The 18229-nt window shown below is 41.9% G+C and overlaps 1 protein-coding gene across 6 annotated transcripts in view; it reads right to left on the reverse strand.

Annotated features, from left to right (window-relative positions):
• Positions 1–18229, reverse strand: part of Map2k5 (mitogen-activated protein kinase kinase 5) — a 226839-nt gene that overhangs the window by 169793 nt on the left and 38817 nt on the right. For all 6 annotated transcript variants that reach the window (XM_021230404.2, XM_013117467.3, XM_021230405.2 and 3 more), the window contains 2 exons: positions 11706–11754; positions 4107–4171 (listed from right to left, as the gene is read on the reverse strand). In XM_021230404.2, the coding sequence (XP_021086063.1) occupies positions 4107–4171; positions 11706–11754 (114 nt within the window). The remainder of the gene's footprint in view (positions 1–4106; positions 4172–11705; positions 11755–18229) is intronic.

The raw sequence follows: 18229 nt of genomic DNA on the forward strand, positions 1-18229 counted from the left end.
AAACTGTGATACCAGATAAAATACTGTGAAGCTTTCAAAAAATCATATTGTGATAATATAATAATGTTTTATTAGTGGGATGATTAGAAAATAAAAAAATATAACATGCAGCATAGTGAAGATTTCTCCAAGTTAATTGAGTTCAAAGATGATTCTGAAACTGTTTTTATAGATGTTCCTCAAAATAAGCTCCATGGTCACACAAGGGTGATATGGGATACTGCTCTTGTACACTGTAAAGATAAAACACTGACTGGCCAGTAGCCAGGCAGGCGGTATAGGTAGAGCTACTAGACTAGGAGAATTCTGGGAAGAGGATGGCAGCGAGTCAGTTGCCAGCCAGATGCAGAGGAAGCAAGATGAGAATGCTTCATTAAGAAAAGGTACCAAGCCACGTGGCTAAACATAGATAAGAATTATAGGTTAACTTAAGTTGTAAGAGCTAGATAGTAATGAGCCTGAGCAATAGGCCAAACAGTTTATAATTACTATAAGCCTCTGTATGTTTATTTGGGACTAAATGGCTGTGGGACTGGGCAGGACAGAAACTTCCATCTACACAAGGGTAGAAAATGAGAGTTTAAAAGTACTATCACTACCAGCAGCCACCATAGAAAAGTGCCAGCCATAGGGCTGGGCCTTCTCTGGATCTCTCTTTTAAGTGTGCAGCAATCTGAAAAGATAGGTCCCATTATTATCCCCACTCTACTGATGGAAACATTGAGGCAGAAGACTACACACAAATTGTCGCATTCAAATGGCTAGTTAGCAATAGGCACAGAATTCAAACTCACAGTCCTCATGCTTAACTACAACATACATTGTCTTCTATACACACTGCATTTTTGAAGTTATTGTGAATCAGGAAATAAAACATGCCTTTCCTGTTTATTTTTAAAACAAAACAATTTTTTTCAGAGATTTACAGGACTTTGGGTAAGGGAATAATAAAAATTCACCTCCCTAAACTTTCCCTCTTACTACACTTAGGCTATACTTCAAATCTCAATTTCCTTTATGACTCAAATTAGTAATATAAGAAATACCATCTAAAACCACCTGCTTAGGAGACTACCAAAACACAAGGAAAGGCCTACATGAATCCACACTACACAGTCCAGTTGTCTGGAGCCAGTTTCACACAGCCAACTGAGGAAAATATCTAGATTGAAATGATGAAAAGGTGTCAACTGTTAAATAATATACATTGCAGTTACAGGAGGTACCAGATTGCTTGAAATCGACAAGTTCCTAACAAGTGAACTGAAAAGATTGAAATATTAAACTTTTGATGCATACTTATTAGCTTTATTATGCTTCCTAGGAAAAAATTAAATAGAACCATTAGGCAGTTTTGTTACCAATGAGTGGATTTTCCAATATTTTCTTCATTTAGCTTATGTAGCATAGCCTGTAATGTAATCATTATATTTCTGAAAAAAAAAGTCCACAATATTTATAGTAAATACTATAAAGGTGAACTTGGTGTAAGAGAAACCCAATCATAACACATCAAATAGTAAACTGGACTCAGTATTCTTGATGGCTGGAGCATTGCTCTGTGGAGAACTGAAAGCCAGGGTTACAAGGACACTGCACACTGAAGACCAGAAAGAAGGGCAGCCATCAACCACAATGGCTTTGCATTTGGATATCTTCACATTGTTTCTCCTTAAGAACCAGATAAGAACCAACTGCAGTGACACACACCTGCATTCAGGAAGCTGAGGCGAGAGGATTACTTGAACCAAGGAATTCAAGACCAGACTGGGCAATATGGCAAGAGCCAGTTTCAAAACAAAATATACAAGTAACAGAACTTCATAGGCAACAGGATGTATGGGAGTTTTTCAAGAGAAATGTACTAATTAAATAAAGTACTCCATCACCATGACACTGCTGTTCACCTTCCCAAAGCAACTGCTACCCAAACAGTAACCCTGTAGGACTCATGTGAGTGTGGATGTCAGCAGCTAGGTGAACCCTTGGGAGAAGCTGATCATGGCAATAACCTTCTAACAACTGAAAGAACTCATGATTCAGATATTTTCAAATGTCCTAGGGACATTTCAGTCCCAATGAAAGGATTTCTAGCCCAGCTTGGTGGCTACAAGTGGTAAGTGGGTAAACATGGATATTTACTGAGAGAATTCTGCAGGAGAGTTCTGCAGACAGAGGGCACTGATGGCAGCTTCTGAGTGGGAACATACTAATGCCACTACACCACACACTAAAAATGCTTACAAAGAGAGGTGTGCTGGAGCAGGCTTTTAGTCCCAGTACTTGGGAGGCTGAGGCAGGTGGATCTATGTGAGTTCCAGGCCATCCTGGTCTACAAAACAAGTTCCAAGCCAGTCAGAGATACACAATGAGACCACATCTTAAAGACCCCAAACAAACCTAAAATTTGCATAAAATGGTTATGATGATAAGTTTTATATTTTAACATTATTCAAAATATTTTTAAAACAACAGCAGCATAATTTCATGTTGTAATCTTCCCTTGGGAAAATGCATCAGTTATTTCTACTTCCCTGTATACTCCTCTTTTTTTATATTTGTATCATAATCTTACAGATGATTAAAATTTTAACATCTATACTGGAGGTGCAGGTCAGGCACTCTGAGCCCTGCGTTCACTTCTAGCATCATTGTAGCAGGACTTAATTCCAGACCAACAATTCATCTTATTAAATTGTCTGAAGGAAAAATAATATAAAAGATGAATGTACATTCTCTTGTTTTGATTTTTAATTTTTTGAGACATGGTCACATACTGTGGTTTATGCTGGCCATCAACTCACCATCAGCCCATGCTGACCTAACCTCTTAATCATCCTCCTGCCCCAGCATCCTGAGAACTCTGATTACTAAAGGTTTGTTGTTGTTGTTGTTTTGGGGACAGGGCCTCTCTATGCATCTCTGGCTAGCCTGAAACTCACAGAGATCCACTTGCATCTGCCTCTTGAGTACTGGAATTGGAGATGTGCACAATGCCACGTCCTGGCTGTGCTTAGGAAGACTGAAGCCCTTGGGAAGAGGACTCATATCCTTGCTGTACTTAGGGAGACTGAAGTCCCAGGAGAGCACTCTCACATCCTGGCTGTACCTGGGGAACTGAAGCCTGTGCAGATGACCAGGATCAGATGATTTGAAGAATCTCTTAACTCCTTGTTCACTTCCATGCCAAGGGGGCATCAATACACAAAATACACAAGGATGTGCTGGGTTTACAAGGAACCAATCAGAATACAAATTAATTCTTTTATAACCACAATTATTTTTAATATTACAATATCTATGGTAAAAACATAAGCACAATGCAGCATGGAGCTGGTGTTTATACAAGAAAGCTCTTACCCTGAGGGCTTTCTTATGGAGGATGAATTTGCTAATTCCTAGTGGAATAGTTTTCATACACCACTGCAGACTATTAAGTGCCACATATTACATTATGTAGTTTAAACTTTGCACTGCCGTGAGAGGGACTTCCCTGTCGAGAACTGTTTTTTATGCTTAGCATTTTTTAATATGAAAATGAATACTCCTTTAGGGTAAGATCACTGCAACTGGAATTTGGGAGAGTCTTCTAACTTAACATATTCATCAATGTGTGCAGAAATGCTCACAGGAGAGCCGTGTGAGGAGAGAGAGCAAGACACAACAGGAAGAAGGCTTTTTAATAACGGTGTCAACACAGGGCAGAGCAATAGTATTTATAAGGTTTGCTTTCCACTGGGCATAACTGTAAACAGGCAAGAGACCAGCACAAGGTGAGAGCAAGTTTCAAAAATAATAATAAGTAATGGTGTTAAAGAGCAAAGAAAAGCACGTGCTAAACTTCAGGCTAGCAAAAAGGCGCACTTGCTAATGGTGGACTAGTAACCACTTACCCAGGAGAGATGCACACTCAGAAATATTAAAAAGGCAATATAAATGCATTTTCAGGCAATTCCCGAGAAAATAGAAGTTGCCTTGCAGATTCTGGTGTCAAATGTGGAAATAAAATCCAAGCAGTGGTGAACATGTAAAACCTTTGCCATGAGGTACCTGGCTCTCAGTACTTGGCAAAGTGAACATAAAGTTTAAACAGAATGACTACTCACTTGTAGACTGTGCCTCCGTTGCCATGACCAAGGGTGTCTCGATACCGTATGTCTTGTTCATTCATCTCCACAGGAAAGAAAGAAAAACAAAAAGGGTGTCATGCTGTGGATGGAAATGTCAAGGAAAGCAACTCTGGGCCATAAACAACAAGCAGGCTGGGTCATTCCAAGTTCAGCTGCAAGAACGAGAGGATCAATACAACATTTGCTGTCCAATTTATAAAAGACGATACCAAGGGACAAAGTGATGGAAAGTTTAATGACAATTTGTTTGCCTGGGTCATTTCATTAAAGTTTGATAAAAGGTGTCAAAATGGAATGATATAACATAGCTCAGAAGGGTCAGGTCAGAGATACTGATAGGAAAATGCTCTCCAGCATGGCACAGAACTAATGCCAAGCAGCAACACACAGAGGACCAAAGCCAAGCTTGGTATGAGCTCACATACAAACGTACACACACGTGCGCATGCACACACATACACACACACACACAGAGAGAGAGAGAGAGAGAGAGAGAGAGAGAGAGAGAGAGAGAGAGAGAGAGAGAGACAGTAATTTATGCATGCTGTGTAAATAAACCAGCCCCTGAAAACTCCTTGGGTGACCCTATAATTAACACTGAGCAAACTGAATAATGTTTATCATTTTCCTCTAGTGGAAAGAGCTTTTCTTTGCAAATGATAAGTTAGGTACACGGAAATAGCTGGGTAGAAATCGTATTATGCTGGTTGGTAAATGTCAAATCACATGCCAACCTCATAATGCCTAGAGAGGACACACAGCATGTGTGTGATATCAACTAATGCCACTCCTATAACTTAATGTACAAGACAGCATGCATGTTTTCTAAGGCTCTATAAAACCTACACCAAAAACACCACTCTTGTTTGTAATCATGAATGGCAGCTAAATTATGTTGGCACCCACAAAGTAATGTTTTCAAGTCTGTAAGGGACTCCCTAAATAACCATTTATCAAATGACTTTAAGGCCAGTCAGACTCCATTGATATACTCAGTAATTCTTTAGGCACTGCTACAGCTGCATAAAAATTAACTGCCGACTTTATTCACAAAGTAGATTTAATAAAGGTATTGTTTTCCATATAGCTAAAGCTTGGGAAAGTAAGCCCTGGGAAAAAAATCAATTTCCAGGGAATTGCATTGCCTTGCATAGGGCAGAAAATGGATGGAGTTCTTAATTCAATATCACTTGGAAAATAATAGTTTGCTTTTGAACCATTATTATAGTAAAGCTTTAACTATTTGCTCTGCTCTAAACTCCCACCTACTGAATAAAGCAAGGGCTTCATTTATCAAGGGAAATAGTTTTCTTCTATACATTTCTGCGGTTGAAGCTTCAGAGGACTGTGATAATTAAGTGTGTGGTGCAAGTAAAAGCGACAGCTTCGCTGCCAAGCCATTTTGCCAATTCCTAAAAGAATATCGACAGACTCATGTGTGAGGGTCAATTCAGCACCAGATTTAATTGTTGTACAACCTGATTGATGCAATTTACAATCAGCTAATTGCTATATTTAAGGTCAGTGGAAAAACACTGGCAGACAAGTCAGAAAAATTGCCAACTGCTTCCCCATTTGAGGAAAATTCTGTTCTCCATGACCTTTAAACTATTAATGTAATAAAATGATATTTTACCCTGTAGAAAAGATGTGGCATGAAGGAAAGAAAACCACATTACTCTGGACTTAAATGACATCGTTTCCAACAGTATTGAGAACAGAAGCCCAGAAAGTGACCTGAGATGCTAAGCAAGCAGGACTGCCACTTGCTTCACTTTGATTGATGAAGGGTTCATAAACAGCGGTGTCTACTGGCAGGTATGAACAGCTACCAAGCCAATTCCCTGACAACATTTCTCTAGTAATCTAAACATGTCTCCAACAAACTAATTTGCACCATTAACTTGCCTAACGAGATACATTCTCACTGTGGCTCGAAGTAAATTTCTGGGAGAGAGAAATGTCACTTAGTCAAGTGCACAAACTCTGAATTGGTGGCAATAAGGTCAAAGAGCATTTGGGATGTAGGCATACAACACAGAGGGTCTGGGTTCTGGAAGGGCTAACATTTGTGAGCAAGTCCTTCCCACTGACCCTCTACACCTGCAATCCCAGCAGTACTCACAAAAGAGGAGTGGCCAGTATTCCTACATGTCAACTTCATTAGGAAAGATAGGCTTACATCATAAGAGGAGGGGCTTAGAGCCTCACCAGGGAGGTTGGTGAGAAGTTGAGGGAAGGCAAAGCCTGTTGCTGCATGTGTACATGAGTGAGTACTAAAAATTAGGGTGAGACTATGGAATCCTCCAAATAATGAGGAAAATTAAGCAAGATCATAAACATAGAAGTAGTCCTGAATTGTAGGTTCTAAAAGCTTATTACTTTAAAAATCTACATCCAGACCAGCCTGGATGTAGATTTGGAGCTAGTTCCAGGACAGCCTCCAAAGCCACAGAGAAACCCTGTCTCGAAAAACCAAAACCAAACAAACAAACAAAAAGGAAAAAAAAAGAAAAACAACAACTACCTCCATAAGAAATGATCAAAGAGTCTCTATGCTGTTTGTTACAAGGTATGCAAGGCCTTTGCCTGGTCAATGAACTGACAGCATTTTTTTGTAATATTAAGAAATGCCAATAACCAGAGAGATGGTTCAATGGTCAAGAGCTCTTGCTGCTCTTGCAGAGGACATGCATTCTGTTCCCAGAACCCACTGGGAGGCTCACATCTGCTTGCAACTTCAGTAGCACAAGAATCTGATGCTCTCTTCTAGCTGCTGTGGGTACTGCATGAAAATGGTGTACATACAGACAAGCAGGCATACACACACACACACACACACACACACACACACACAAAGTAAATAAACGAAACTGGCAGGCATGGTGGCATGCTCCTTAAATCCTAGCACTAGTTGGGCAGAGACAGGAGGATCACTGTGAGTTTGAGGCCAGCCTAATCTACAAAATGAGTTAGAGCCTATTCAGAGCTATATAGTGAGACCCTGTCCCAATAAATAATTTAATACATATCTCTATCAGATTCCTTTTTTTTGTTTGCTTAGGAGTATTCCATGTTTTTATAACATATGAATATTTTTCATATTTTTAAAAGTATGGGTTCCATTTGATTGTTTTATGAAACAGAGACTTGAAGTCCAAGGGTCAAGTAATTTTTTTTCTGGTCTCAGTCTCCTGAGTTTGGGACTACAGGTCCATGGCTATAATATTGTATCATATCTTATCATGTTATATCATCCCATATCATATTGTAAAAACAAAAGCTTATTAAAGCAGAGCTTATGAACTGAATATAAAAGAACTGAGGAGTTTATATATGATATAAAGCTATAAAAACAGCTGCTAGCATGTTTGCCACTTATAATTAGATAAACTTATTAAATTAACCTTTCAAAATGAAGTATAGAAATTGTGTTTACAGAGAAATGGAGGTGGGATTTATAAACCTATAGAGAAATTCATATGACTACTATAGTGAGTTCCTAGTATCACACAAACCACAGTTTTATAGCATTTTAAGACCATTTAGCCCAATTCATGAGGTTATATAACTTGTTGAGAAGTAGGCTAGTTCAGCACTAGTCTGTCTTAGGTGCAGGATGGGGGAACATTCCTTTCCAATGGTCAATGTGCACACAGACAGCCACTGACCTAAAAGCTCTCAGAGGTTAAAAGTAATTTTCTAAATTAATAAATAAATTTCATTTATTTCTAAGAAAGTAAGTTTAAAAAGCAAAACACTTAGCTCAGGTGCCATGGAAATGCTAGTTGGTAAAATGCATGTTATGTAGGTTAGCATATGGACTTGAGTTCATATCTTCAGCAGCCATATAAACATGGGGCATGCAGGCATGCACCTGCAACCCCAGAACCAGGGGGCAGAGGCAGGGGGACTGCTGGAGTGTGCCAGCCAGCATCTAGGTTCAGCGAAAGACCTTGTCTCAAAAAAAAAAAGGACAGCAATAGAGGACACTTAAGGTCACAAAACTATTACACCCTACCTATTCCCATACCCCACACAGCTTTTCAAGCTATAAAGATGTGAGACTTTTTTTTAACTTAATAAAGATGCAAGCTTTTAATTATAGTTGGTGTTCCGTGTTTTAACTTTAAAAAGCAAATAAGCAAAACAATAGCTGTGAGGGAAGAGGAGGAAAAGCCACAGGAGCGACCTATCCACAAACAAGGAAGCAGGTGATTGGCAGTGCCTTTATTCTGGTTCAAAGAGACGTGGGGGGCAGAAGGCAGTGCAGACAGCAGCCACTGATGTCAGGCTCTGTCTGGGCAAGAAGAGGGGCTCTGCCCTGCAGCTCTGCTTTACACAGACTCATTTCTGCCCCACTCTTCACAAGGAGCTAAGACTGCACCATTTAGATCTGGAGAGTTTTACGGGCTGGTGCTGACTGGGTTTTCAAAGATAGTTTTTACAGTGGGTTCCTACCCTCCCCAGCTTAGAGATTTTTTCTAAAGCTATCTGAAATTCTGGAAGGAACAAAAACCTGACAGGAAAGGAACTGGCTGTAGTGTGATTTCCTGGAGTGTTAACCTGGACTTATGTTAAAAGTAAATATAGTCAATCTCGATACAAAATCAAAAAACAAAAGGAAGAGAAACAATTTTAGAGACACAGAGGTAAAAATCACAGGTCCATGGAGTGACAACTACTGTTTTAAAATCCCATGAATTGACCATCTGAACTCTTTCCAGTCATTTTCAAACTCAGGGCCAACATTACACAGACAAAGCCATGCTGGACTCAAATGGGGGAAAACACACTCCAAAAATACCACAGCAAGTCTGATACGTAGCTCTCAATGAAACAGGTCCAAAATAGCTTTTGATTTATTTATTAAGCTGGAAACTGGAATCCTCCACCATAAAGTGACAACACTAAAAAGAACAGTTCCGTTCCAAGGACTAAAGGTAAACTTGTAAAGTGACTCTTGATTTAACATATTAATGAAATTAATGGGCACAATGAGATGGAATTCAAATATAGATAAACAAAGAATATGTTGTTTATTGTCTGATTGTGTTAAAAAGAATAAGTATATAGCTTATAAATCATTAAAATAAAAATGCTCAATTAATCCTATTATATATGTAAAGGCCTCACAGAACCTAGTCCTAGCAAAAGACCTTTGCTTCAGAAATCGCAGCAATAATGGTTTCAGAAGGCGTCACACTCTATGAGCAGACAATTGGGGAGATTTAGTAAATCCCACTTTATAGAGCAGAGACTAATCGGAAAACACAAGCCAGTCAAATGTTTCTTATGAACTGTTGACACTCTATCAATGCTGAATCAATTGGTGGCATTTACTCTGAGTGACAGAAAAGAAATAAATATTTATATCACATAACCTATATCAATGAACCCAGGCAGAAAGCTATTTCTAACCTGTCAATATTTGATTATCTTGAAGAATCATGTCCCTTTCTGTTAATGATTAATATGAATTCCTTATGAAATCTAAGTGGAGGCTAGTGGAAAGGCAAATCATTATTAATGCTTGAGAGCTTAAACCACTAAAATAAAACTACACTCAAGTGTTCAAGTATCGTTAAATGTGACTTACATCTTTCATATCAAACAGTGTCAGTGTTCAGCCTTGAGATTTACCGGTGCCACGCCCTCTGCATTCTTCACCACAATGAAATCTCACCCTCGGTTAGTTGCTCCCCAGCACCAACTGAGGAGTTTAGCACAAGTAGGTGTTTCGAAAGCATACAGAAAAGCAGTACTCTTGTCTCTTAATTTTTATTTATTTTTGAGCAAAAGTAAGCATAAGATAAGCTTATCTTTGAAAATAAAAAGAAACTGCCACACTATTTACTGTGGGGTTAGCATATTCCCTAGAGAAAGCAATAAACAATATTTAAGTGTCAAAAACCATTGCCGAGCCCATCTCCCACTGCAGAGACCCTCATAACTGACCCTACTACAATATTTGTGGGGCTGTGGTTTACACACACACACACACACACACACACACACACACACACACCAGCATTCTGAAATGTCCCTAATGTTTGTAAACAACACACACATACACACATGCATGGGCAACGAAAATGAAATGTTTTTCATTTTGGAAAGTAGTTAAAACTTCTTAATTTATGTCTATTTTGAAATATATTTTCCAGTTGAAGAACACGAGTGACTTGTACATAAATTATAATTAGTAATGAAAATGCAAGCATGCTGAAGATATATAAATGGCCTGGGTGCAGTACTCTGGCTTTTGTTCAATGCACACATACGAGGCACAAGGCATCAGGGGCAGACCTTGGTCTAAACTAATGCAAGGCAAAAGTAGTAAGTAAACGTTATCCAACATTTGGAGGCTCAGGGGATAGCACTGGCTTGGAATGTGCGAGGAGTCAGGTGTGACCCTAATATCTCAGAGTTTGAGACACACATACACCACCAAGTCAGATTCTCTTCCACTGATTGTGGAACATTTGATGACTAGAGTTCATACACACTGGCTGAGAAGCTGTGAGAACCAGATCAACTTAATTTTTTATAACTATTCCAAAGATTGTGTGCCAAACGTCCAGAAGTACTTCTACACATGACACACACACAATGTTACAGGTGTTATTATAGGACAAGTGTGAGAATCCGGCTTTGTCCTCTTGACATGTTCAACTATAAGTCCTTGATTCATGAAATGCCAGTAAGGCTTGGAGAGGTCGGTGTGCGGAGGCACTGAATAAGCATCGGAGATAATTAAGATCTCAGCCTTCGAAACATGGACGGAAGTGAACAGCAGTTAAGAAAATCAATAAGAGTCTTTTATTTGCAGTGACACAGATGTCTCAGTCAATAGAGCCTAATAGGCAGGCTTGATCGCAATGGACAGGCGCTGCCTGCAAGGCTATCAAAGGGTTTTCGCTGTAACAAACATTAAAACGCATTTATGTTGCTACTAAGGCATTGCAGCCCCTGTAGGTAGCTTCATTTACTAGTGAATGTTTAAAAGCACTATACTTTTTAGAAGTTTCCATTTACTTGAATCAAAATTAGTCAAAAATAAGTGGCCTGCGGGCCTGTTTGTCCTTCCTGGCTGGGTTAGGTCATTCAGTTTCAGATGGCTCATTGACAAGACAAACCAAGGATCCCTGAAGCCCAGGGACTCACGTGCCACAGTCTGCCCAGACTGCCTTTAGTCTCCACACAAGCCAATGCTGGTCTCTGAACAAAAGAGGAGCTAAGGCTGGAAAGTAACAGTCTTCCCCTTTTGTCCCCAAAGATAATGAAAGAAACAGTCACTTTGGAACACAGGGCCCTGTCAACAACCCGCGGGTTGATGACTTGTTCAGAACTGATTAACTTTTTTAAACTGAGATGGCAGTGGGGTGTGTGCACCGTGCCTCAATCTGCTGGGAGTGAAACCCATTAGCTCAGGCTGAAAAATGTGCTGCAGATGGTTCTGCCAATCAAATTAAGCTGTGGCATTCATTTATGACAAGAAGAAATGTGCACCTTCTTCATGGCCTAATACTTACAATGGCTACACTCTGATGTTCAGCATGCTACAATACTTACCTGGCCATTGGCCAGTATCTTTCTCAGTTCAGCCGAGGACTTCTTCAAGCTGCAAAGAAAAGATACTGTCAGCGACAAAGTCACCAATAACTCTCAACACAACTGCAAATTCCAGACCAGGGGCTGAGGATGTGGCTCGGGCGGCACACGACTTGCCTCCCATGCACCAGGCCCTGGGGTTGATGCCCAAAACCAGGTAAACAGAGTGTGTTGCACACACCTGTAATCCCAAGAAGAGGAACAGCAGTTGAAGGTCATCCTCAGCTACATGAGGAGTCTGAGGCCAGTCTAGGCTATATGAGAACTTGTCTAACAATTAATGATAATGATGATGATGATGATGATAAATTAATGTTGACTAAAATATGTCTTTATTTGAGGTATAAACTATGCTCCTTTTTTAGGAAGTGGTCTATGTAGTGGGACGAAAGCCCCTCCATGATGACTTTGGGGCTTCACAACTGATACACAGAACACTGAACAAGTGCACTCCGGGAATATTCTCCAGCATCCAAGATTACAGAACTCTAAACTATAGATGGATTATACTCTGGTCTCTTACTACAGGTAACAGTTATCACTCACTTGGCTTCCTGGAAACAAGCATGCAGTAGCCACTGTCAGGAGCTATGAGATCTGGGACGCATTACCTCTCCTCTTTCTATAAATAGCAGCATATCTGCATTATAGGTAACCAGGCAGAGGAAATGTCACCAGACAGCACTGTCTTATACACCACAGGCTGCCTTCCCTTTGCTTTGCCCTCCTAGGAAACTCAGCTTCCTTGATTATTTAGTGATTATTAAAATGTCCTCTGAACTTATGCGGCTATTTGCCACCTAGTAAGTGGATCGCACAGACCCTGACCTCAGTACTAACTCTGAACACTGGGGCCTGGTGTCATGTTTCAGTTTGTTGGGGGCATGCTCTGCACAGACTGTGGGGTACCCACCTCCTTCATTTTGCCTTTCTCTGCTTCGCTCACTAGGAAGTGACCTACTTCTTTCACCACATGGTCCCACCATGAAACCCTGCCCCATCATCAGGCAGAAATGAGTGGGACCTACTCACAGACTGAAACCGTCTATACAGATCCAAAATAAACCTTCTTCATCAGCTGATTGCCTCGGGCATTTGCTACAGGAGCCGAAGATGACACGGCATGTAAACATTTCTGCAGCTAAATTTAGTCACAGCGCTTAAGAAAGAGGGATGGCTGTAGGAAGCTCTGAAGTTCAAGTCTTTAACTGGTTAACCCTCTACATAGTTACCCCACTAAGGAGCAAGGGCTGTAAAATGGCACCTGCCAGGCTAGAAAGATGGCTCAGCAGTTAAGAGCACTGGCTGCTCTTTCAAGGTACCCAGGTTTGGTTCCTAGCACCCACATAGTGGGTCACAACTGTCTGAAACTTCAGTTCTGGGTGACCCAGACCCGCTTCTGGCCTCTGCAGGCGCTGCCTGCACACGGTGCACAGACCACACGCACACACACACGTACAACACTTGCTCACAAAAAAAAATAAATCAATTTTTTAAAAAACAGCACCTCCACAACTATTATTCTCTGGAATGTAGAGCTGACCAGCTCTATCCTCAACTGCTCAGACTATGCTCTTTGCCAGGCAAACTCTCTTTTACCAGTGTGGATCTTTCTTCTCCTACACTCTTGCCTGACATTGGAAGCTATCTGAGAACACAGACCTCAATTCATTCTATTATGCTCCATTCCCTCCTTGCCTCTGAAGAGTCAGGTGTTACATGTTCAAGAAATGGTGGTCAGTTTTACTCCGTGACAGGTGTAGTGGTAACATGGAAAGGCATAAATAGATCTAAATACAGCAGGAAGCAAACGGGATCAGGACCACAGTGGCTCCACCTGACACCTTTAATAAAAAAGCTGGAGACGGCCTCAGACCTCAAGCTGAGCCCTGATAATCATTCTCTCCAAACACTCCTGAAAATTCTGCTGTAGTCCAACACAGACTACTGGGCCTCAGTTCCTACTTTTTAAAAACTGTCTAATATATGCCTTCACCTAAGGATTCTAGAATCCTCCAGAGTCCAATCAGTCTAGGGGGAATAGTCAAGAATTTTACAGACTGGAACAAAAGCTACAGTACATACCAAAAAGTGAGCAATTGCCACAAAACCAGTTCAACATGGTCATGGCAGTTCCACTAACAGGGTGCTAAGCAATGCCAGTCACTGTCACAGGGAGCCCTCAGGAACTTTATACTTCCTTATGTGTAGTTATTATCCCTAACTTACAGAAAAAAGGATCTTGTCCCAATTCACATTATCACTTACATGGATACACACTTGTCTGAAAAATATTTAAATCTTTGTATTCCCATAAATGACTCTCAATTTGATAATTCTGGTTATTGTAAAGACATAAACAACCAAACAAAGGCTCCTCTGTGTTCTCTCCACAGATAGTCCATTATGTCATAAACTTAAATAATACTTTGATTCATGGCATTTACAAAATGTCTTTCATCCAAGAAACAAAATGTTATTCCTTACCATAGCTTCATCAATCTTACCCTAGCAGTGGATGGACTGAGAGCTTAATTACCCTAATTTTACAGGAGGAGGAGGCCATGCTGTTTAGAAAGGCCTTGGTGGAGGGACCTGAATTCAGTAATTATGACCTAGGAAGACCATGTGGGTTGATGAGCTCAGTCTAATAAAATGTCATACGCCTCTGCCAAAGAACAACTTACATTTTGAAAGTAACAGAGGGAATACTGATTCCATTTACATGACAATATCTATATGTGTTGGCCTAGCTTTAAAAAGCGTGGGAGGAGTAGCACTCAGAGGTAGAGTATATGTTTAGCATGTGCAAGGTCTTAGGTTCAAGTCTTAGCATGAAAAAAACTTTCAGTAAATTTGTTTTGGATTCTGATTATTCAACACTTTATTTCTATTCATGAGAATTTGAGTTACCAAAACCCCTTTTAAAATGTTTTAAAATTTAACTGCACACAATTGTAACCTGGCTGTAACACCTGAGGAAAGACACTGAGATATCCAAAGAGTAAAAGAATAAGAACACAGGGCTAGGGGCAGGAGAGATGGCTCAGGGGTTAAACAGCACTGGTGGTTCTTGTCTAGGACCAGGGTTCCATTCCCAGCATCCATAAAGAGGCCCATAAACACCTGTAACTCCAGTTCCAGGGTATCTGACGTCCTTTTCTGGGCTCCACAGGCATTGTATGCACATGGTGCATATACATACATGCAGGTACAATGCCCAAACAGTTTTTATTAAGGTAGACTTGGACTCAGTTGTTCTTATCTACAATCCCAGCACTAAGAAGACTGAGGAAGAAAGACTGCTGTGACTTCAAGGTCAACGTGGGCTGCAAGGTGAGTTCTAGGCGTGTCTGGTCTATAGTATGAGATGCTGTCTCCAAAACTAAAAAGAAATAGCAAAAAGAAACTAAAGAACTGATGTCATAAACAGAGTAAGCTGGGAGAACTCAATCTGAGGGAGAAGTGAAAGTGGACATAAGCATACACAGCCACCCTCTTACTTGTCCCAGCAAGGACTCAGGTGGCACGCCTCAGACCAGGGCTTGCATTGGGTACATGTAGTCACCGCCCTCCCAGAGCACTGCGGCTACTGGAGACCAAGATGACCGTGTTCTGATGTGTTCACTGCTACAGTCAAAAGAAGCAGGGGTGGGAGTGGGGCACAGGCATTCATGCAGGGCGCCTGCTATTGTTGTCAGGAGGGTGCTGATAGGAGTCCACAGGGCACCTGCTATAGCCTGGTGGGTGGGTGGGGCACAGGAGTCCACACAGGGCACATGTGGGTGGGTGGTAATCAAGTAAGAACAGCCATCAGAAGATGGTTTGGTTCTCAGAGACAGTCAAGGCTAGCCAGATTGAAGGAGAAGGTGAGGAACAAAAGAAGAGACAGCAGCAGACAGACAGACAGATGCACAGGCTCACTAGTGAGAGGTACCATGTGCTAACCCACAAGGCTAAAATGCACAGAGCCCCGGATGCAAACAATAACCCTCAAGACCTGTGGCAGTCTCACTTCATCCTGAAGTAGGAAATGATGCCTCAGAACTGTGCCTTAGGGTTCCGGTTTGGAGCTGGTTTATTCCCAACGGGTCCATGTATCAGAGACTCCACCCTTGGTGTGTCTATGTTGAGGGTGTGGACCTTGAAAAGATTCTAGTGGGAGATGCTAATGCCAGTTGGAGGAGTGACCTGAAAAGGGATTGCAGAACCCAGTTCTCACTCTCTGGTTCCCTGTATCAGTCACTCTGAATGAGAGACAGTCACAAGGAGTCATCACCAAGGTCTGTCCTAGGCCATTTGGCTTTCAATAACCCAAATTGTGTGTTACGTAAACTTTTTATCTTAACAAATGGACTATCTTGGGTCTTCCATTTTAGAGAAGAAGAGCTGACTAATACAAGTAGCAAGGCTGTCCCAGCTAAGATAGAGGAGACTGACAGGGGACTGTGGGGTTTCCCCGGAGCATCCGTGCAGCCCACAGGGGTGCTGCAGTGGGCAGGTGCAGAGCTCCTAGGAAGGTGAGGCTGCTGGAAGGATGTGCTGTGGCAGAGAAGACAGCAGGAAGAGCTCACATGAAAGAGGGAACAGCTGAGTTCTGGAGGCAAAACTCCATCTTCACAAGTAGGTGCTGAGAGGCGCCAAATTCAAGCCCAAAAAGAAAAAGCTCCTTTAAAACGTATCTGAATGAAAACAAAGGGGCAGCCTTGGCCCAGGAAGCACATCCCTAGCCCAGATATTGGGAAGAGCCTGGGTATCCATTTGGCAAAGAACGGGAGTCAAGCATCAAAGGAGAGCAGGGTAAGGCTAGAGCTTTCCCTCCTCCTACTTCCCACAGGCAAAGTATCTACCAATGCTGGGCTGGCTTGCCCTCTGCTACCACAGCCCTCTCTGGTTCTCCAAGCCAGGAAAGGAAAGGTAAGCTTCCCTGGACCTTCTAGACCTCTCATGACCTGACTCCTGTCTGCATCCTTGCCTCCCACAACTTTGTTGCTCTCCCCCAACTGTCCACACCCTGACCTAACCAGGTACCTCTCCTCAGGCTCCAGCCAGTCAGCCCCAGTACAACCAGGGCCTTGTCGCAGGCACATCCCTCCATCTGAAATGTCTTTATTGTGACATAACTCGGTCCTCCTTGTGCATCAGGTCTAGAAGCCATCACTTTCCTCAAGAAGCCAGCTCTGAGTACTCAGTTTAAACAGAAACATATCCCTGTCTAGTGTTTCTCTCTGCAAGCATTTGCTTCCTTCCCAACATCCTGTCACATCACAGTCTTAGGACAGCAACTAATGAATGAGAGGCACTCAAGAAATACCTGCTGATTAGTTATCAACCTGGGGCACAGAACATGGGCAGTATACAGTAACATATTAAAAACACCCGTAGGACTTTTTCAATTACCATTCTTCCCATGATAGGAATCAGTATCCACTCTCTAGGAGGCTGCCATATCCCCACGTGAAGATGCCCGGATGAAGTCATGAGATAGCCAGATGGTGACGTTTCATCCGATCCAAGAGTCTTACAATACTTCACGGGGAGATAGGACCGTTTCTTACCCCAGCTAATCCTCACTGTGGCTACACTGACTGTGGAAGGCTGGAAGTAACTCTGCTTCTCTGATTTGAAATCTTTTCAAATCCATCTGGCTTTTTATGCCGTAATGAAAGTGTAATCTAAAACACCAGGGGAAAACCTTGTCCTTCCCTAGGGCTCACGTGCCTGCCATTCCTGTGTGCCCATCATCTTTTCTGGAATCAGCGGTAGCAGTGAAATGTTCTATCTGTGAACAAGCAGTCCTCTACACACACTCCTCCTCTCTGTAGGACCGTGACTCACATGTCCAGGCAGTATGAAGAGAGGGAATGCAAAGCAGTGTCTACAGAGCCACGATCCCTGTGGAGAAGCAAACATCTGTCCCGCAAGACCAGGCAGATGACATACTGGTGACTAGCTAGCTAACTGCACTCTAAGATGGAAGCAACTGTTAAAGGAGACCCCTTTCTAGAGTCCCGTGTTCCCAGCCGGAAGGTGAGTGGGTGGATACTGACGCCCACAGTAAAACAACCCGGGCAGCGGCTTTGGGAAGGGATCTAGTGGGGGGGGGGGCTCTCAGGTCAGCTGGGATTGTGGAGAAGGCATGCCAGCACACATCAGTAATGGTAGCATTTGGGGGATGAGGCAAGACCACGTTTGAGGTCTACCGCAAGACTCTCAACAATTAAAGAAAAAGAAACGTTAAAGAGATAGATTACTACTTAAGAGTACTTTCTGCTGTTGCAGAGGACCCAGGTTTGGTTCCCAGAGCCCAGGTGAAGGCTCACAACCATCCCGTCTGTAATTCCAGTTCCAGGGGCTCTAACCACCTCTTCTGGCCTCAGTGGGCACTGGGCACACATGTTGCATATTCATCCATACAAGCAAACATACATATAAAATAAAATGTTTAAATTTTTAAAAGAAAATAAAGAAGAGGGCAGGATCAC

Source organism: Mesocricetus auratus, unplaced genomic scaffold, assembly GCF_017639785.1.
Source record: "Mesocricetus auratus isolate SY011 unplaced genomic scaffold, BCM_Maur_2.0 Super-Scaffold_100691, whole genome shotgun sequence".
Lineage (NCBI taxonomy): Eukaryota > Metazoa > Chordata > Mammalia > Rodentia > Cricetidae > Mesocricetus > Mesocricetus auratus.